Raw genomic sequence first — 22,249 nt, 5'->3', positions numbered from 1 at the left:
GCGTGACCCCATAGTTTTCCGGGACATTCAGGGGAAGCTAGGTTTACTTTGATTTCCTCTGATTAATAATATTGATGGTGTGAATTTTGGTTTCCACAATTTGATGTTAGGAGGAGGGGTACAGATCTATCTCACTCGCAACCACAACATGCTCGACCAACTATGACTACATACACTCAAAAAATGTGCGACAATAATACCGTTGACGCCAGCATTGAGAAAAATCCTGCTGGGGATGCCTCCACGTCACTGCAGATGCAAACACTGCGGCATTCAAGCAGATTAAGGAAATGTTCGCATCTGCCCAGAAGAGGTTGGACGAACAAGATAAACTCATGGGCTCTCCCGCCAAACAGGTTGAAACTCTAACGGCGAGAAGCAGGAGTATCCTTCCTCGCAGGGCCACTAAGGTCCTCAGCGGGAGACGGCTCAACTTTGAAACTCCATCGGACAGAGCTGCAAACGCACGGAACAATTAGTCAAGACAGAACCCTGACGAACTAACTCCAACTGCCACGCAGCTAGCTGCGGAAAATTTCCCACCTCCCACTCGGAACAACGAAGATAACGAGGTTGAACGCATTAACTTGGACATCAGTGATCAATCCGATCCGTCGGAGGAAGACGCTAACATACATCCAAGAAGGACGCGAAGCCAGTCCGCTCGGCAAGATGCGTCGCTCGAAAAACCCATGACCAAAGAGGAGGAAAATATCTTCTGGGTCTAACAAGATGAACTGGCAGAGAATGAGGCACGGATCAGCAGCAGAAAACGCCGGAAAACTCGGAAAACTGCTGGCGGTGAGAATGAGATCCACGGTCTCTGTGAATAACATTGTAAAACCGCAGAAGAGGTGAATGCAGTTAGATCGCAAGTTCACCATGGAACGAGCACCGCTCCCGAGATCGAAATACTTCTCTAGGAAGCGCAAAAAACACCGTTCACTGATCGCATCACAGAGAACCCCGTCTCAGATCTTGGGAAAATCAAAATTCCCGTGTACAATGGCACCATGGACCCAAAAGCGCATTTGCAATATTTCCAGATCGTGATGGGGAGGTACTAACTTAGGGGGCGCAAACAAGATGCTGGCTACTGCCTCCTCTTCGTCGAAAATCTACAGGTAGCTGCACTCAAATGGTTTTCTCTCTTGAAATGTAACTCCATGGGAAGGTTTCGTCAACTTGAATCTGAGTTTCTCAAGCAGTACTCCATGTTTATGGATAGAGAAATCTCTGATGTCGATCTTTGGACGAGCCGCTGCACGATTTCATAACCAGATTCAAGCTGGTAATGGCGAGAGACACTGGAATCAGCGACAAGGTAGCAGTCGATACACTCAGAAAGACCATCTGGTTCAGGTCGAAATTCCGGCAATAGATATCCCTTGAAAAACCGCATATGATCCAGGATGCTCTTCACAAGGCAACAAACTTCTTCATGATGGAAGAAGCGATGAAAGTCCTTTCGCAGAAGCAAAATCCGCAGAAATCTTCGGCGAAAAATAAAACATCTCGTAACGACAAGTATGTCCATCATGAAGGGGAAGATGCCCAGGGGGAGCACAACTACGCTATCAAATCGGAACAAGGTAAAACCTCCGGGAATACTTGGACTAGGAAAAAATACAAGGATAACTCCTTCTGCGAGTTCCACCCGACAAGAGGCCATTCTACGATGAACTGCAAAGTTCTCAGTGCGATACTGGCCGCAAAGCTCCTCGGTGGCAAGCTCTCAAAAGTAACATGCATAAAAGATCTCCTGCTAGATTTCGACTGTCCACCGAAGACTGATAAGAATCCTATCTCTGAAAATGATTCCCAAGAAAATTAATCGGGAGAAACGCGGAAGAAGGAAGGATGATAAAAGAAACAACAACAATGGTCTCAGGGTGAACATGATCATCGGAGGATTGCAGTTCTACCATGACTCAGTCTCATCCATCAAAGCTTACCATCGGAAAGCTGATATGCCATGGATTTTACCTGATTTTAGCCATGGTATATAGGAGTTTTAGGATAGATTAACTATGATTTAAAGTCTAGATAGCGTATTTACAGGTTCATGAGTGATTGGAGAAAAAATGGTGATTTTGGAGCACTTTAGAGATTTCATCCGTGATGACCATATCGCCAGCACTTGAGGTCGACACGGAGAGAGATGTTGATTGATGCACACCTTGTTTCATCGATCGATGGAGAGTACACAGAAGCCTAGTTTGGTCACAGCCGACTTGAAGCCCAAGACTCCATCTAATTCCCAAAATACCCATGACGAGCTTTAACCTAATATTTACAATATTTATACATTGCCTAAGTGTTTGAAGCAGAGAGAGCTTTTTAGGTTTTTCATAATTTTCATAGCAAACATTTTACGGCTTTAGAGAGAGACAGAGAGAGAGAGAGAGAGAGAGAGAGAGAGAGAGAGAGAGAGAGAGAGAGAGAGAGAGAGAGAGAGAGAGAGAGAGAGAGAGAGAGAGAGAGAGAGAGAGAGAGAGGAGAGAGAGGAGAGAGAGAGAGAGAGAGAGAGAGAGAGAGAGAGAGAGAGAGAGAGAGAGAGAGAGAGAGAGAGAGAGAGAGAGAGAGTTGTCTTTGAGAGCTTTTTTGTACTCTATAATTTCTATTCATCTATCTATTCTATACAGTTTTATTTAATGATTATGATATTTTGCTTTGTCTGAGTAAACACCTTGTTAGGTTTAGAGTTCAAATAGGTTTTGAGGGATTAGCCCCAAATATGAATACTTGAGTTGTGATATTCACCTTTGAAGATTGTTCTTAATGCTTGTCTAGGATTAGCTAACCTATACTTGAATAGTGGATTTATCCTCTGATCTATCTTCTCTGAGCTAGGACTAGCTAAGACAAGCGAGAACTGATTTAGCAACCCTAGTGAATTGTTATCAACCCGCGCATAAAGCTTACTAGAAGCGCGTCGATCGATTCTCCAAATATCTTCTGATATCTTTTAATTTGAAATTTAATATATATATATATATATATATCTTTTAATTTGAAATTTAATATATATATATATATATATTAATTTTTTCGAAAAATCAGTTTAGAAAGATCCAAACAAGATCTTAATTTTCAAAAATTATATGTAAATATTTTCACTAATTTCGTAATTAGTTTTGAAATATTATTATACATTAATATATTCAGTTATTGTTTATAAAATTAAAAATAAATATTATATCCTCTTTTTATATATTATATAATCACAATCAATCATATTAAAAGAAATTTATTATGTTGATCTAAATATTTTAACAATATCTTAATTTTCAAAAACTTTATGTAATTATTTTCACTAATTTCGTAATTAGCAAATAACTATTATTATGATGACAGAACGGTTTAATATTACGAGAGTATATAACACATATATTAACATTTACATACCTTAAACTTATATATATGCAATAATATATTATGTAAAACAAATAAACGTAAAAATATTGCTAAAGGAGATCCAGTTTTAAAGGGCGAGTAAAATTTAACATAAACTAAATACAAAATAATTTTCAAATATATTTTTTCAAGCATATAATAATATGTTTAATAACTAAATGCAAATACAATAAGATAAATATATAAAAAGAAGCAACAAATACTTGTGATGATTTTAAATAGTTGATTATTTAGAACATGTAAACTATAAGTTATTGTTTTTGAAGTAGTTATATAAACATGCAAATATTTAAAATTAAAAATGCATACCACTAATGATGTAAATAAATATATATGCATATAAAATAGAAAATAACATATACGCGGTTGCTCGGATCAAGATCTAGTCTAATCTATTAAAATAGAATCCTATTTTTTATCTACTGTTAATAAGTCATTAGTATAACCATTTACAGAATTAGCTAATATGATATATTTGATTATTTACATTAGTAATAAATCAACTATAAATTTTATTTTTTATTTTTAAATGATAACAAAATCAGTTAAAAAAGAATCTAACAAAATCATACTAACATTTTAATTTTTTATAAAATAAGACATTTATTAATTTCCTAATTAGTCATATACAACTATTATTAATCAATGTTAATTATTTTTTTATTATAAAACAAGAAAAAGAAACTATATGCTATTTTTATAGATATACAATTATATTCTTGATTATAATAAAATAGAAGTGCTATATGCATTAAATATGAAAAAAATATTAAATAGGTAAAATAATCTATTTTATTTTTAAAAAATAGTTTCATTTAAATATATATATCACTCATTATTAAAATGGGTTAAAGTTCATAAACTATATATTATTATTATACAAAAATAATTTTATTAACATAGTTTAAACTTTTATATCTACAACTCTATATCATCTTCTTCTTTTTTCAACTCTCAACAATATATTTTTTTAAAATGTTTATAACATTTAGTTCATATACTATTTAAAAAAAATATTTTATTAAAAAAACTATGAAATTTTAATAATTCATTTAAAATTAATGACAAATAAAATTTTAATTATAAAAGTTTTTTGAAAAAAAAACTATAAAATCTTACTAAAAGTTCAAATATTTTGTATAAAATAATGTAGTAACAGAAACAAATTCAAAATTCATGTAATCTTCTAGGCTCAAAAATAGTTGTGTAATTTTCATATTTTTCGTGAAAGAAACTATAACACTTTTAAAATAAATATTAAAACTCAAAATGATAATATGTCAAATTTTAAAAATATAAAATCATATATAAGAAATAATAAATTTTTGAAATGTAACACGAAACAACGAACTATGTTAAAATTTAAAGTAATATAATATTTTGAAATCTCAATTTAATAAAAAATAAAACCATATTTCATAACATCCAAAAATATCATATATCAATAAATTTAATAAAATAATATGATAGATACTACGTATAAAAGTTACTAAAATAATAGGGCTATATTATTTAAATAAGACTGTATTTACTTATACATCCCGTAAAATACTAAAATGATATATGTTAACATATATGTTTTTAACAACAACATGTAAATATAAATTATCTTAAATATATATTTTTTGATAATATAAATTAAGAAATTTTAAAAATATATAATTTAAAGAAAAAAACATATTTTCGATAATATAAGTAAATTTATTATTTTATTATACCCAACTCAAAATAATATTAGTAAGTAACAAAATTAATAACAAAGTAAAATTTATTAAAAATCATTATATATTAATAATGCCGAATAACAAATCTAAACAACAGTATTATGGAATTACAAAATATGTACTATTAAAATGGAAAAAAATTTAAAATAGTAATAATACCAAAATCAAATATTTATAAAATGAAAAATATATATCCGTATTGATGTGCGGATAAAAATCTAGTTTTTGTCTTAAAATGATGTATTATGGAAGAGAATTTTTTTTTTTGATGTTTTTCTTTATTTTGATGCACTATTGGAGATGTGCTGAATAATAGAATGATACTTTGAGGTTAATGAAAATTGAAATTGACAGTGGTTTGATAAAAATAACTGGTCTCAGAATAAAAACAGGTGTAAATGCAATAGCCAATAAGTGTTGACAGTAGTGTGTGTGTGTGTGTGCTGTTTGGATCTGGAGATGCGCGTGGAAGAGCGTCGGTGGATCTGAAATTCTGAACTATGCAGTCTAACGTCGAAGCTCAGATCACAAAAAAAAAAACAAAGGGTGGTGACGTTAATTATACGTTTGTTTTTTTTTTTTTTGCTAAACATAATTATACGTTTGTTTCTAAAGGTTTGTAATATTTAAAGCAACCGACGGCAAGAACCATATCAATTATGCGACGATGTGGGCTACTTTTTTTAGAGACTTATCAAATATCTCTATTAAATTTTTCTTCTTATTTTTTCTTCTACAAGAATAAGCAGAAAAAACCTAAAAGACATAAAATAAATACAATTGGTCCAAAAGATTAATTCCTAAGAAAATCTATAATACAAAAGAAAAATCTATAATACATAGTCCAAGTCTTCGAACAGTCATGTCAAAAAAAAAACTCTTCGAACAGTCCAAGTGACCAAACAAAAACCCTAGCGGCTTTTTCGTCAGATCCGCAGTGGACGAACACACAAGCGTCGATAATAGAACCACCAACATCACACCAAAGTGGAAAAGGAAACCAAGGGGAGAGAGAACCATATCGAGATCCACAACAGCAACACTGCCACTTTGGAGAAATGAATACCCAAATTGGAAGAAGACTATGTATGAGTAAAGAAACTTCTTGAAAGGGATTAAAAAAGAACGAGAAAATTACGACGTCTATCCAATCAAAATCCATTGTTGGAATCCCCTTACATGCTCATCGCGGTCCTCCAGAACGGAAGACTTACTCATTAATTAGCTCCATTAGTTCAAGTACTTCCACCAACAAATGATTCACTACTTCAAAACAACTACCAGCACACGATTCACGGATGTATGTTTTATACAGATGAAATATAAGTGATTGTACATTGTGTTTTTCTATATTTTTATTAGTTAAAAACAAAATGTTTACCTCTAATTACACCATTTAACCTTTTTAGCTCTACTACAGTTCCAGAACAAGTTTGCCTCACCTCACCTCACCTTACTTTATTTTTTAGTTTATTATTATTTTATTTTACTTGTAAATATTAATAGCAAAATAGTAGTTTTGGATGGTGACATATTTGCGTGTCATGGTACATTTTTGTTGTCCTGTTTAGAACATTCAAGACCAAAAAGAGCAAACACAAAAGCCAATTGTAGGAGATGGTAGGATGTCACGAACCTTTCACTCTAAATATCAAGCGAAGCTAGGGTTAATAGATAGATACTCCAGTTCGAGTTAATTGAAGACTTTTTACCCTTCGCTATTTTTTATTTAGGAGCTTAGATTTTGTCTAAGCAAACCATGACCTACAAGAGAAGGAATAGTCACACCGTTGGTTTTGTATGTTACCATGTCGACACCACACTAGAACTTAAGGAGTAATTAATACTTATATCGTGTTTATTGAGTCCAAAACGAATGATTTCTATCAGAAAAATAGGGCTTGCTTTTCTTTTCTTTTTGTTTATTCAGTTAGGTGGGTTTCCACTTATACCGTTTAATTCGGAGGTTGGTGAAATTCACCAATAATAAGATTTCCTCGTCTATCTACCTACCACATGGAAAATTCTCCAAAACGTGATTATATTTATACTTATTAGGGACCTAATTATTCTCTCAATTCTAGTTTCTTTAAATTTTTATTCTTTTCTTAACATATCATTTTATATTCTAAATCGTCAAAACAATATTTTTAAAAATTACTGAGTTCATAATTTTTAAAAATTACTGAGTTCATAACAACGGTAACTTTGCAAGCTACTTTTCAACTTACGAGGAGATAAAACGCACGTAAATGAACAAAGGTAGCGACTTGCGGTGCAAATAAGAAAATGAAAATCTTTGTCACATCACATGTTGATCCCAGATCTGCTACCACCACCACTACGCACACTAGTTAAGTACCACAAAATCAATTTTAAATACGAAATGACGAGTATAACCTTCACCGACTCACTAAACTACAAAACCACCTACTCACCACCCCCTCCTCATGGCCCATGTTCTGCCTTTCATTTTTTTCTAGTACATTAATTATTTTATTTTCTGTTAATAAAATTAGAAAATTTCCTCGGTCCTACTACTTCAACTACTTTGTGTTATGACTTACCACTCATGCATAGTTTTCTTTTTTTCTTTTTGACGTCGTGTTATGTAGCTACTACAAAAGGTTTAGAGAAGAGCATTACCAACTATATATTTCATGGGAATATGTTTGTTTACTAAATGTGTATTTAATGGCTCTGTAGGATAACACTTCAGTTATTTTCTTCATTTTTGTTTTTGACATTCGGTAATATTTGCGGTTACACTCTCTTTTATATGAAGTGCTTTGAAAAGAATTATGATCAAGAAGCTTAACTAAAGACACCATACTTAATAAAACCATATGGGTTCCACTATCTTTGTTTTTGTTTTTGACATTCGGTAATATTTGCGGTTACACTATCTTTTATATGAAGTGCTTTGAAAAGAATTATGATCAAGAAGCTTAACTAAAGACACCAAACTTAATACAACCATATGGGTTCCTGGTGGAGACTGGAAGCAAATAAATCCATCCTTACTTTTAGAAGTTCAGCACCTTTCGCATTATTGTTGGCTTCTGATCCCGGAAACTGTGTATCCTATGGCTTATGCGTGAAATTGTAAGTTCAGTATTTTTGTTTCGATTTTTTCATATGATTAAAAATATAACCCTGTCACCCAACTAACTATAGGGTTCGACATTGGTCTCTCCTATTTAGGTATGATTGGATGTTATTGTTTGAGTAAAAAAATTAGAGTAATTTTTAGCTCCCAATCTCACTTAAACATCCAATCAGTATAAAAAAAGATAAAAAAATTCCTTTTAAGTTCCGAAAAAGAAATATTTGACTTGCTTTTTTTTTTCTTCACCTTCTTTTTTTCCAGAAAAATGTAGATTAAACTAGGTGCACACAAGAAATTAGGTAACATAAAAAACAATTAATTATTCTTATATCACTATTTTTAATATTATTAAAATAAATTGAACAATCATATTAATTATACAATAAAATATTAGATTTTTTTCACATCACTAATTTTCGTCTAACTTATTGTTCCTTCTATTTTTCTTTGAACACCTGTATTTTTTTTGCTTTTGTAAAACTGAATTTTGAACACCTGCTGTTCCTTCTGTTTACGTTTATGCTATGCATAGGTATGGGCACGGAGCGGATTTCCGGATTTTTAAGGATATCCGTGATCTGATTAGCTCCTTAAAAATAATCGTTTTTCCGATCCAATCCGTGATATTTTGAATATTCGGTGTTATGATATCCAGAAAATCAGTATATTTTATCAGATATCCGATCCGATCTGTCGATCCGGTAAAAAATAATAAAAAAATATTTTTTCAAATAAATTAAGTAAAAAAGAAAATTTTTCACATAAATTCATTACAAATTATTTTAAAACTAAGTACTTTGGAAAATTTAATGACCAAATAATTAATTTAGTAGATAAAATAACTAAAAATCTATATAGAAATATTAAATTATATATAATTTCATATATACATATATATATGTATATGTACATTATAAAATGAATATTTGCGATTTACTTCTTATTTGGCGGATATTAAATTTTAGTATTTGCTTCGATTGGTAGAGTTACGGATATCCTGATTTTTCGGATCGAATCGAAACAAATAACGGATAAAATTAAACTTTACGGAATTTTATCCACCCTTAGCTATGCTACCTTACTCTATTTGATTTCCTGTCATACCGAAAATATGCCGCTGAATCAAGAACATAGTTTCTCAAAGACTACTTTAACATATGTTCTCTAAAAAATATATCATTTTCTTAAATTACAAACATTTGAACATAGTATCCATATTGGGCAAGGATAGGAAGTTTAAATAAAAGTTCTGTTTTGTCTAAATTTTTGTAAATAACAATTCTTTCTTTTGATGATCAATAAATTTAACATTTCATCAAAAAAAAAATATATCATTTTCTTAAATTACAAACATTTGAAATTATTTCTTTTCCATGTTTGTCTATCAAAAACAAAAAAAAAATAGCTCAGCAAGAAAGCAAATCTCTCTTTTTCAAAAGCAAATTCTTAAAGAAGAAAAAGTTCAAGAGAAATTTGTTTGGTAAGAATGCAAAATAGTTTTTTCTCAACAAAAACAAATGCAAAATAGTTTGACCAAAAAAAAAAGAAGAAGAAGAAGGCAAAATAGTAAAAACGAACCCGATATTCCTACTACCACACACACACCTAACCAACCAACACCAAATTTAGAAAAGAGGGTCAAATCCGTAACTATAGCACTACCACTTGTCTCCTTTTAAACACAACCGCCTTCCTCCCATCTCAGATCTCTCTCTCTCTCACTCCCTCCCTCCATTTCCCAGATCTCTCTCAGAGATGGATCCAGTCTCAGCCTGGGGAAACACCCCTCTCGTAACCGTCGATCCAGAGATCCACGACCTCATCGAGAAGGAGAAACGCCGCCAATGCCGCGGAATCGAGCTCATCGCCTCCGAGAACTTCACCTCCTTCGCCGTCATCGAAGCTCTCGGAAGCGCGCTCACCAACAAATACTCCGAAGGCATGCCCGGTAACCGTTACTACGGAGGCAACGAGTTCATCGACCTGATCGAGAATCTCTGCCGTTCCCGCGCTCTCGAAGCCTTCCGCCTCGACTCCGCCTCATGGGGCGTCAACGTCCAGCCCTACTCCGGATCTCCCGCCAATTTCGCCGCCTACACCGCCTTGCTCCAGCCTCACGATCGTATCATGGGGCTTGATCTCCCCTCGGGCGGTCACCTCACGCATGGGTACTATACGTCTGGTGGGAAGAAGATCTCTGCTACTTCGATCTACTTTGAGAGCCTTCCGTATAAGGTGAACTTCACCACTGGTTACATTGATTACGATAAGCTTGAGGAGAAGGCCATGGATTTCAGGCCTAAGCTCCTCATCTGTGGTGGTAGTGCCTACCCTAGGGATTGGGATTACGCTAGGTTGAGAGCTGTTGCCGACAAGGTTGGAGCTCTTTTGCTCTGTGACATGGCTCACATCAGTGGTCTCGTTGCTGCTCAGGTATATTGCCTACTCTTACTTGTTTGTTTGATCTGGTCTAAAACTTAGATCTGGATTTGTAGAGCTCTGATTCTTAATCATATCTGTTTGCATTCATGCATCAGATCTAGTGCTTTCAGGGTGTATTAACAAATGAGATTGTTCCAAAGAACGAATCATATCGCACTGTTAAAATGTATTTTGATCTGACTTGAGTGTTATCTTTCACTCTCCAGAAAAAAGTTTTGATTTTTTTTTTAATTTTCAACACCTTTAGGCATGTTTAAGTGAACATAACATGGGAGCTTGTAAGTTTGATTAGGGCTGTGACTACTCTAATGTTAGTTTCAAGATTGTGTTTTGTGTATTTAATCACAGAACTAATTAAGTTTTATGCATGTTCACAGGAAGCTGCAAACCCCTTTGAGTACTGTGACGTTGTGACAACAACAACCCACAAGAGTTTGAGGGGTCCAAGGGCTGGTATGATCTTCTACAGGAAAGGCCCGAAACCACCAAAGAAGGGGCAGCCCGAGGGTGCTGTCTATGACTTTGAGGACAAAATCAACTTTGCCGTGTTCCCTGCGCTTCAAGGTGGTCCTCACAACCACCAGATTGGTGCTCTAGCTGTTGCGTTGAAGCAGGCTAATACTCCTGGTTTCAAGGTTTATGCGAAACAGGTGAAAGCTAATGCTGTTGCCCTTGCAAACTACCTGATGGGCAAGGGATACAGTATTGTAACCGGTGGAACTGAGAACCATCTTGTTCTTTGGGATCTTCGCCCTCTTGGATTGACCGGTAAGTGAATTATATCTAAGACTAAATAGGCACCTTTGAGACCATATGTTATACAGAATTAGTCCTGATGTTTTTTTTTTTTAAAACTCTGCTTCTGTCAGGTAACAAGGTCGAGAAGCTGTGCGATCTATGCGACATTACTTTGAACAAGAATGCTGTCTTTGGAGACAGCAGTGCTCTTGCTCCTGGAGGTGTAAGAATCGGTAAGCGAGTGAGATTGATCGAAATGTTCTTGAACCTCCCTTGGGGAACTTTGAAATATATATAAATAATGTTTTTTCTTTTGTAGGTACTCCTGCGATGACATCAAGGGGATTGGTAGAGAAGGACTTTGAGATGATAGGAGAGTTCTTGAGCCGATCAGTGACGCTGACATTGAACATCCAGAAGGAGCATGGTAAGCTGTTGAAGGACTTCAACAAGGGTTTGGTGAACAACAAAGAGATCGAGGAGCTCAAGGCTGATGTTGAGAAGTTCGCTGCCTCCTATGAGATGCCTGGATTTCTCATGTCTGAGATGAAGTACCAGAACTAGAGATTTCCTCTCTCTATCAAAGAGTAATCTTCTGTTATCTCTCTATATAATATGCTTTTGTAGGGCCGCCTGATTGGAATTCACAAGGCGAAGAGATAAAGAAACAAACAGTAAAAACAAAAAGGGTTTTCTTGAGTAATTTCTTCTTGAATGTTTTTATTTTCTCTTATTGAAATTGTTGTATTTTGTTGGCTTTTAATAATAATATCAAGCGAGTTTTAAAATTGTGTGTTTTGTCTGGTTTGCGATTGGTGTGTCAAAATGCTTGTAGATTTTTATCCGAATGTATGAACAAGTAGCATACTGCATACCAGAATAGCTATAAAAAGTAGATAAGAACAGGCAAAGTTGTATGACTAACGCCGTGATTAGCAAAGTGCAAAGGGAAGGATTTGCTGAAGGCAGATGGATCTGGGGGTTGGAGGGTGAGTCGGAAGCGGGAGCGGGGAAGTGTAGCTAGAGCTAGCTGGGAGCAGAAAATAAAACAAAATTAAGAAAATTTGAATTTAATGTATATAAAGAATTTTAATCTGAGAAATAATTTTAATCTATAAACTAAAACTTTCAAATTTATATATCAACGAGTTCTCAACAGTGGCGGACCTAGGATTAGTTTTTAGGGGTGTTATTATTAGGTTTGGCCCAATTTAAAACTTAAATAAAGAGATAAAAACAGCAAATATAGAAGTTGAACCTGAGTTACTTAATTAAAGGGATGTCAGGAGGGGAATAATCAGACCAACTGAACTATATATCTTTCAGTTACTTGGTGCAAACATGGTAGAATATATTTTTAACCTGTGTCATGTGACACCCTTTTGACCAATGTAGGTCCGCCTCTGGTTCTCAATATAGTCAATTTCGAGTACCAATCATATATATACAATCTTTTCTTTGTGTTTCTTTATTAGCATCTAATAATTCAAACACAATAATTTCTCCGTTCTTACGAATATCTGGTGATTTCATACGAAGCTATGTATGTCATTCACCACAATAATTGGGTTTGTAGATCAGTGTTAGATTTCTAATGATAATTTCTTTCTACAGTCCAAAAGTTCTCATCTAGGACTGGTCTTGAAATTTTGGTAAAATAGATAATTTAGTTAAGTGTTTAGAAACTTTTTTTTACAAATTTGAAAGTTTATATATATGTAAAATTTTCCAAATATCTTAAGGAAAATAGACAAATGTTTCACCAGCCTATGTTCAGATTGTTGTTTCTGAAACTGATAGAACACGTAAAGAGCTGAAAGATTACTTGCTTATTCAATAGAAACATAAACCCTTATATAGGTCAATACAACGAAATAGATAACTACTAAAACCGATAACACCAAACTCCTAAACTTGCTCTTCAAGTCAATCTAACAACTGGATTAATTCAACTTAAAACCAAATAATTATCAACTCCTAAAACACCGGAAAACACATTAATCTTTATTCTTCAATTCCTCCCCTAAACTGATACCCCTTCCAGTTTAAATCTTGCTTAGCGCCAACTCCCAACTTCTTCCTTAGCTTCTCGAATGTCTCCAACTTCACCGCCTTGGTCATGATGTCTGAGAACTGATCTTGTGTAGAACAGTACTCAAGTTCAATGACTCCATCATTTACCAACTCACGCAAGAAGTGATACCTGACATGAATATGCTTGCTCTTGCCGTGCAGAACCGGGTTTTTTGATAGCTTGATAGTGGAGCTGTTGTCACAGAACAGAGTAGTACCTTCTTCCTGCTTGGCTCCAATTTCTTCTAAAACATTTCTCAACCAAACTCCGTAACAAGCTCCATAAGCTGCAGCTACAAACTCTGCTTCTGTCGTTGACAATGTCACAATAGGCTGCTTCTTTGACGCCCACGCTACTGCTCCACCTCCTAACATAAACACATAACTAGATGTGCTACGCCTATCGTCAATATCTCCTGCATAGTCATTGTCTGTGTATCCAATCAGCTTCACTTCTCCTCCTCTTCTATACTGAATTCCATACTCAAGCGTTCCTTGAATATATCTCAGTATCCTCTTTGCAGCTAGCATGTGTAGCTCATTAGGACTTTCCATGTACCTACTGACCAGATTCACAGAGAAAGTAAGATCCGGCCTCGTCACTATCAAGTACCTTAGGCTTCCAATCAACTGTTTGAACATGGTTGGATTAACAGTTTCTCCAGCTCCTTCCTTAGACAGCTTCTGTCCTGGCACCATTGGATTCTTTACTGAATTACTCTCATCCATTCCAAACTTCTTCAGTACCTCACACGCATACTTTTGTTGATTGATGAAGATTCCATCCTGGTCTTGAATCACCTCAACTCCCAAAAAGTATCTCATCAAACCGAGATCAGTCATAGCAAACTCTTTCATCATCGAGTTTTTGAAACCTTCTATCATCTTGACTGAACTTCCTGTATAGATAAGATCATCAACATACAGACTCACAATTAGAATCTCCTCCCCTTCTTTCCTCACGAACAGAATGTGTTCACAGTAACACTTCTCAAATCCTTCTCTCTGAAAGTACCCCTCTATGCAATTGTACCATGCTCTCGGAGCCTGCTTTAAACCATACAAAGCTTTCCTCAGTTTGTATACTTTGTGTGGTTCATCTTGTGCTTCAAACCCTTCTGGTTGCTCTACATAGACGTCTTCACATAACTCACCGTGCAAGAATGCACTCTTGACATCAAGTTGAAACACCTTCCATCCTCTTTGAGCAGCCATTCCCAAGATAGTTCTCACTGTGTCCCATCTAGCAACAGGGGCAAATACTTCATAGAAATCAACTCCATACCTCTGATGATACCCCTTTGCCACTAAACGAGCTCTGAACTTGTCTACTTCCCCTTTCTCGTTAAACTTGGTTTTGAAAATCCACTTCACACCTATAACTTTTCCTCCTTCTGGTAGAGTTACTAGCTCCCAAGTGTCATTATCTTCAATAGAGTCCATCTCAGCTTCCATGGCTTTTCTCCATTTTTCTTCTTTAACAGCTTCTCCAAAATTCTCTGGATCATCAGAATTTGTAAACATGACTATGTTCCATTCTTCGTCTTCTTCAACAAACAGCCCCATCTCTCCTGAAACATAATCTTTCATCCACACGAGAGCCTGTTTACGTCTTCCTCCAGATTCTCTTTGGTTAGCTCCATTAGAGCTTCTCTCACCCGTATTATCTTCTTGTGTCTGATCACGCTGTTCCTCTGGCTCAGGTTCAGTGTTTGGATTCTCAACAACTTCTGTTTGTGGCTCCTGCTCCTCCTCTTTGTCGTCTAGTAACTTCTCCCAGACGTTACCATTTTCTTGTTGATTTTCTTCCCACTCCCAACCGCATGTTTCATCATACTTGACATCTCTGCTGATTATTACTTTCTTCGTATCAGGGATGTACAGCCGATATCCTTTTGACTCCTTGCTTACTCCTACCAAGACGCCCTTTATACTCTTCTCATCAAGCTTGATTCTTCTCTCATAAGGAACCATTGCATACGCCACACAGCCAAAGGTCCTAAGATGTGATATAGATGGCTTATGACCTCTCCACTTCTCCTCTGGTGTGATATCTTCCAACGCTTTAGATGGACTTCTGTTGAGGATATGAACTGCATATTGAGCCGCCTCTGCCCAGAAGACTCTAGGAACTGACATTCCCATCAACATACATCGAGTCATGTTCATGACTGTCCTGTTTTTCCTCTCTGCTATCCCATTTTGCTGTGGCGTATATGCAGTTGTTACCTGCCTCTTAATCCCCTTCTCTTTACAGTAATCTTCAAAGACTTTAGAGTTGTACTCTCCTCCGCGATCTGACCTGAGACATACAAGTGGCTGTCCAAACTCTCTTTCAGTTAGAGCCTTGAACTCTTTGAAGATCTGTAAAGCTTCCGACTTCTCTTCAATGAAGTAAGACCAACACTTCCTGCTATAGTCATCGATGAAGTTTATCATGTATCTCTTTCCACTTGTCGAACTTGGGTTAATAGGTCCACATATGTCAGTGTGAACCAGCTGAAGACCTCTGCTAGACTTCCATGTGCTCTTCTTTGGAATACTTTCTCGGTTTTGTTTTCCCTTCAAGCATATTTCACAGATTTTTCCTTCTCCCTTTGACCTGAACTCTGGTAGTCCACTCACCAGTTGTTTCTCAGCCATCTCATGTATACCTTTGTGATTGAGGTGTCCGAGTCTTTTGTGCCATAAATCCTCCTCTTTTGTCTCAATTACTTGCAGATACTTCTCTTCTCCTTCATTCTTTCCTCCTCTCATCTGAGCATGGATCACAAACATTCTGTTTTTGCTCATGGATGCTTGCATCAGAAGCCTCCTCTGTTGTTTGTGCCAGATCACACACACATCATTCTCAATGATTATCTTTAAGCCTCTCTGCTGAAGTTGACCCACGCTTAGTAGATTATTCTTGAGCTCTGGCACATAGTATACAGAGGTGATGATTTGATTAACACCATTAATTCTCACACTGAGATTTCCTCTTCCTTCTACGGTCATCTTTCTATCATCTCCTAGCTTTACGTTGGTGCAGAAGCTTTCATCAAATTCTCCAAACAATCGTCTGGTATCACACATGTGATTGCTGCATTCGGAATCAAGAAACCAGACATGCTCCTCCTCTTCTTGCTGCTTGATTTCTACATGAGCCATGAGTAGTACATCTTCTTCAAGTTCAGCATAGTTGGCGTTCTTTTCCCAATCATGACATTCAGACTTGTAGTGCCCCTTTTTGTGACACTTGTAGCATTCAATAAACTCCTTGTTGTAGCTAGAGTTTCCTCTTCCTCTGCCTTGATAGCCTCCTCGTCCTCTAGAGTAAGAACCACCACGTCCTCTTCCACCATCTGATCTCCAATTTCCTTCAGTTTTTAGTGCTTGTTCTTCTCCAACATGTCTGACTAGTTTCTGCTCATGTACCATCAGAGAACTTTGCAGTCCATCTATTGTGAGCTCCTTAATGTCATTGGACTCCTCAATGGCACACACCACGTATGTGAATTTCTCCACCAGTGTTCTTAAGATCTTCTCCACCACTTTAGAGTCATCCAACTCTTCTCCTAGGTTTCTCATATCATTCACCACCATCATGACCCTTGAGAAGTATTCTGCAATTGCTTCGCCTTCCTTCATCTCAAGTACTTCAAAGTCACGTCTCAGTCTTTGAAGTTGGGCATTTTGAACTTTTTGGTTTCCTTGATACTTCCTCTTCATAGACTCCCAAAGCTCCTTGGCTGTCTCCTTCTTCAAGATAGTCTTAAGAACTAACTTATCGATTGATGCATACAGATAGTTCTTAACCTTGAGATCTTTGAGCTTTTGCTCTGTTATCTCTGTCTTTTGAGCCTCCGTCAGAATCACACTGCTGTCTGGTCTCGTGATACCTGTCTCAATGAGACCCCACCATTCTTTAGACCTAAGCAGATTCTCCATCAACATGGCCCAGTACTCATAGTCTCCGTCAAACTTCGGAATACTAAGTAACGAATCCCTTTCAGTCATTATAGCTATCACAGATTAGTAAGAGGCTCTGATACCACTTGTTGTTTCTGAAACTGATAGAACACGTAAAGAGCTGAAAGATTGCTTGCTTATTCAATAGAAACGTAAACCCTTATATAGGTCAATACAACAAAATAGATAACTACTAAAACCGATAACACCAAACTCCTAAACTTACTCTTCAAGTCAATCTAACAACTGGATTAATTCAACTTAAAACCAAATAATTATCAACTCCTAAAACACCGTTGAAGAGATTGATGTTTTGCTCTCATCTTTTGGTGGACTTCCTCGTCATTGGAGAGGATTGATATTTGAGTTTTGACGACACGAATCAAAGTAGCCCTGATATCCCAAATCACCGAAAATATATTTCTTCCCCATTTGTTCAAAAAAAAAAAATTCTTCCCCAAAGGAGTAGAAGAATATTCATCGAATGGAGCACAACATGTTAATATTTTTTTCTCTCAAAAAAAAAAAGAAAAAAAAATTCGAATCTTGGGCTCTTCCTGATGTCTCCACATATATATTGCCCATGTTGAAGTTAAAAATCACACGAGGAGAGATGCTTCCATAAGTTTCAATTAGTGGTTTTGAATATGGATCAGACCGGGTTAAATCATGAACCATAAATCAGTCTGAATTGGATAAATAACAAAGCTCAGTTAATGTTAAACCGGTTAAAAATTCATATCAAACCGTTAAAATCCTGGAAATTTGTGACCGATCAAATTCGGGTTCGTATATAAACCAAAATTTTAAAATAAAATCAAGTTTGTAAAAAAAGAATAAAACAACGTTGTAACTCATTTTTTTGCCATCTTTGCAACTCACAAATTACAAGATTCACAACCATAAATTTTCACGTCGAGGTATTGTTTATGTCTAATTCTAAGTTTGTTTAAATATTATTATATAATCACTTGTGCAGAATACTTTAATGATTCAAATATTAACATTCATGAAATTTCAAATTTGTATAAAAGAACAAAGCATTTTAGTTGCTTAAACATTTGATTTGATATGATATTTTTGCAAATAATACATATATTATATTTATAAAATTAAATTGAATTTGGTTTAACCTAGTTGAAACGAATCGAACCATTTTGACCCATGATCTAAAAATTCTCCGGTTCTTTTGTCGGTCCACCGATTCCAATATATTTTTTATCACTGGGAACTTTTAGGGCGTCACTGAATTTCATATGCAACCACTGTAAATAGATAATAGAGAAAATTCCATAAAAATATGGGGAATTTTCAAAAATACCACTTTGAAGGTACCATTATTCATCTTTACCACCACTAACTACACATTTTCAAAAATACCTTATTTATTAAAATGTTAAAGACTCTTATATCTTTGTTTTTATATGTTTTTCAAAATTTTAATCCAAAACTCTAAATCCTAAAGCCCCAATTCTAAACCCTAAACCCTAAATCTTCAACTCTAAACCCTAAACCCTAAACTATATACCCTAAATTCAATATCCTAAACCCTAAACCCTGAAACCTCAACTATAAACCCTAAATCCTCAACTCTAAACCCTAAACTTTATACCCTAAACCCTAAAACATCAAATCTAAACCCTAAAACATAAAATCTAAACCCTAAATCCTAAACGTTCAAATCTAAACCCTTCATTAAAAGTAGTGGTAAAAGTGGTTAGTGTAAACATGAAAAGTGGTACTATGAAAATGGTATTTTTGGCAATTTCTCTAAAAATATCCATACTAAATTTTATTAAACATTTTAATATCTAAAATTTTCCACTACCCAGTTTAATACTCTAACTAATTATTTTGCTTATTTTAATACTCAAACTTTTAAAACTGTACTCACTTTAATACCCAAACTTTATTTATTTTAATAAAAATATTAATAAATTTCAGCAAAATTTTTTAAAAATCTGTAAAATTTACAAAAAAAACCTCAGAAAATTTAGGATTTAGCATTTAGAGTTTGAGATACAGAGTTTTGTTAACGGTGTTTAGGTTTTATGGTTTAAGATTTTAGAGATTTATAATTTAGAATTTTACAACGTAAACTTTTTTTTGATAATTAATATTATTATTTTTATTTTTTTCATAAATAAAATATGAGTTGCAACTCAAAAAGAAATTAAGAAAACTTCCAAGAGTCCGAAATTCATTCAGATCCTTCCCTCCAACTCCAACTCCAACTCCAACTCCAAGGTAATAATTCTATCCCATTTTTTTCTCTCTCAAACAACTAATGTCGTCAAGTTGGGGAGACGAGGAGTTTACAGAGGAGGATCTTGTCGCAATCGAGGCCATCGAGGCTTCCCATCTCTCCCAATCATCGTCGTCTTCGTCTTCTTCGACCGTAAGGCCTGCGACCTCAAATCCGAATCAGATCCGGCGCCGCCAATTGCCTCGTTCCATCACTTCTCCCACACCCTCTAAGCGATTTCCACTCTCTCGTTGCAGAGGTAAATTTCTACCTCATCAACGAACGCTTCTCTATGGATCCTTTCTCCATTCGTTTTGAATCTCCCCGTCTTATAAATTTCTCTTATCCTTTATGTTAAATTTTCGCAGCTAAGAATTTTCCAGCGATGAGGTTTGGAGGTAGGATTTTGTATAGCAAGACTGCTAGTGATGTTGATAGGCGAGCAATGCAGCTTCTTAAGGTTCTCGATACCAAGAGAGATCATTCTGGACGTGCTTTTATTGGCTTTGATATTGAGTGGAGACCCAATTTTCGAAAAGGTATTTTATTATGCTAACCATCCCATTAGGGTCTTATCTTGGTCTCTGCTCCTTTTAAGTTTCAGTTTTATATAGTATTGCAATGTTCAGTCAAATGCATTTGATCTCGTTCATTACTGCATTTTATCTCTATGGATGCGTCTCTTCTCTTCTCTTTAGATCATAAACAGCTTATGGTTGTTATCTTCTTTCTTGATTATCTGAAGAAAGTGTAGATGGCTCACTTGTGTAGTCTCCATTGCTTCATGCATTTTATACGCTACGTTGCTCTTAAGCATACCTCTTATACTCTTCTGCTCATCTATGTTGTAATGATAGTGTTTCTTGAAACTGTAAACTTTTTATCTATTTATTTATTTTTTTGAATGAATGTTAAATTCTTATTCTTTTTATATGTTGTCCTGCACTTTAGATACAAGATGATCTTTTGGTTGACAATACTTTGAAATCTCAACCACGGATGCTTCAACTCATGTCAATTCTTTGAAGATCTTATTATGATGTAGACGACGGGACATTTTCATCAACTCTTTAGTGTTTGCTGGTATATACTGATGATTAGCGAAAATATGGATATTTTTTCAGGTGTTCTCCCAGGGAAAGTGGCAGTTGTGCAGATATGTGTAGATAATAGTTATTGTGATGTCATGCAAATTATCCACTCTGGCATCCCACAGAGTCTCCAACATCTTATTGAGGATTCAACACTTGTAAAGGTTTGTTTAACATCTTGGATTGATCAAAGTTCTTGTTTGCACGCCATGTATGCTCAAGCTCTGAATACTCATATGTAGGTAGGTATTGGAATCAACGGTGACTCTGTGAAGCTTTTCCATGACCATGGAGTGTCCATCAAAGATGTCGAAGATCTTTCTGATTTAGCCAACAGAAAAATTGGCGGAGGTTTGAAAAAATGGGGCCTTGCGTCACTTACTGAGACACTCGTTTGCAAAGAGGTACCACATGGGGCTTTGTTGATTGCAAAAGCTTGATCCTAATCTTCTCTTAACAACTTTGGGATTACTCTCTGCAGCTCCTTAAGCCGAATAGAATCAGGCTCGGAAACTGGGAGGTGCGTCCTCTGTCAAAGGAGCAGTTACAGTATGCAGCAACCGATGCTTATGCTTCTTGGCATCTTTACCACGTACGTAAAACCATCTTTTCTTACGGAAAGACCTTAACGCAAAAGTTACACATCGGTCTAAGTATAGTTCTGTTACATGTCTGAGTTGTATTTGATGAGTTAGAAGCTAACAGAGAGCGTTTTACATATTCGCAGGTGCTAAAGGACCTTCCTGATGCTGTGGATTGATCATAACGTGGACGACGTACCTTAAAGGTTAACTACTAGATGCAGTTCTGACGGATTTGCAAAAGAACATTTGAACATTGTATCTAGTTGCAGTCCATTTTAGTCGTAACTCATGCTCGGTTTACATGTCTCTGCGCTATATGATAAAGTATAAAGTCCTGGTATGGTTAACAATCGAGAAACCAGGGGCTTTGTGGTAAGCTCTCTGATTCAGATTTGGAATAACAATGTAAAGATTTGAAAAGCTCTTCACGGTCTCTTTTTATGTTCTTTTTAAATAAATCTTAGAAACTCAAAAAGCACAAGAGCTTGATAACTAGGGGAAACTTATTTAAGGAAAACAGGAAACACAAATATGTAAGAGTTGGACCACAAGATGGAATCAAAAACTGACAATGCAATTCCATGCAAGCAAGTCTTGTCATGAAAATTGAAAGAGTTACTGATAAGTTTTGAACATGTAGACACAACAGTTACCGTAACTAGTAGATTTACCGCGTCATGAGAATTGATAATAAATTGAAATAATAGGATTGTCCAAAGAAATTAAAAAAACATTTAATTTACATATTTTTTAAAATATGTAGAGGTTTGAAGAATTCAATGTACTCTTTTTAGAATTGAGCCGGGCATTGATAGAGGTCTGAAGTCTACCTCCAACAATATATGAGATTACATGTCTAGTATAGAGTCTTTATA

The 22,249-nt window shown here is 35.4% G+C and overlaps 2 protein-coding genes across 2 annotated transcripts; both read left to right on the top strand.

Annotated features, from left to right (window-relative positions):
* The first annotated feature begins 9,920 nt into the window (after positions 1–9,920).
* On the top strand, positions 9,921–12,218 carry LOC108854898 (serine hydroxymethyltransferase 4). The gene is made up of 4 exons (XM_018628579.2): positions 9,921–10,683; positions 11,070–11,460; positions 11,562–11,663; positions 11,750–12,218. The coding sequence occupies exons 1-4, from the start codon at positions 10,006–10,008 to the stop codon at positions 11,992–11,994; spliced, it is 1,416 nt and encodes a 471-aa protein (XP_018484081.2). The 5' UTR covers positions 9,921–10,005; the 3' UTR covers positions 11,995–12,218.
* Positions 12,219–19,694: 7,476 nt separating this feature from the next.
* On the top strand, positions 19,695–21,809 carry LOC108851666 (3'-5' exonuclease). The gene is made up of 6 exons (XM_018625125.2): positions 19,695–19,958; positions 20,068–20,238; positions 20,824–20,954; positions 21,033–21,194; positions 21,272–21,382; positions 21,518–21,809. Exons 1-6 carry the CDS (start codon positions 19,742–19,744, stop codon positions 21,548–21,550), a joined length of 825 nt encoding a protein of 274 aa, XP_018480627.1. The 5' UTR covers positions 19,695–19,741; the 3' UTR covers positions 21,551–21,809.
* The last annotated feature ends 440 nt before the right edge of the window (positions 21,810–22,249 follow it).

This window comes from Raphanus sativus, chromosome 4 (assembly GCF_000801105.2).
Source record: "Raphanus sativus cultivar WK10039 chromosome 4, ASM80110v3, whole genome shotgun sequence".
NCBI lineage: Eukaryota > Viridiplantae > Streptophyta > Magnoliopsida > Brassicales > Brassicaceae > Raphanus > Raphanus sativus.
The sequence above is the reverse complement of the archived record's forward strand: the minus strand, read 5'-3'. Positions and strand labels throughout refer to the sequence as shown.

Bases quoted from the DNA above. Each gene is read 5' to 3' on its own strand.
- LOC108854898 (XM_018628579.2), top strand. From the start codon at position 10,006: ATGGATCCAGTCTCAGCCTGGGGAAACACCCCTCTCGTAACCGTCGAT. The intron at 11,461-11,561 runs GTAAGTGAATTA...TGCTTCTGTCAG, and splicing joins TCGCCCTCTTGGATTGACCG to GTAACAAGGTCGAGAAGCTG. The intron at 11,664-11,749 runs GTAAGCGAGTGA...TTTCTTTTGTAG, and splicing joins TCCTGGAGGTGTAAGAATCG to GTACTCCTGCGATGACATCA.
- LOC108851666 (XM_018625125.2), top strand. From the start codon at position 19,742: ATGTCGTCAAGTTGGGGAGACGAGGAGTTTACAGAGGAGGATCTTGTC. The intron at 20,239-20,823 runs GTATTTTATTAT...ATATTTTTTCAG, and splicing joins GAGACCCAATTTTCGAAAAG to GTGTTCTCCCAGGGAAAGTG. The intron at 20,955-21,032 runs GTTTGTTTAACA...ACTCATATGTAG, and splicing joins AGGATTCAACACTTGTAAAG to GTAGGTATTGGAATCAACGG.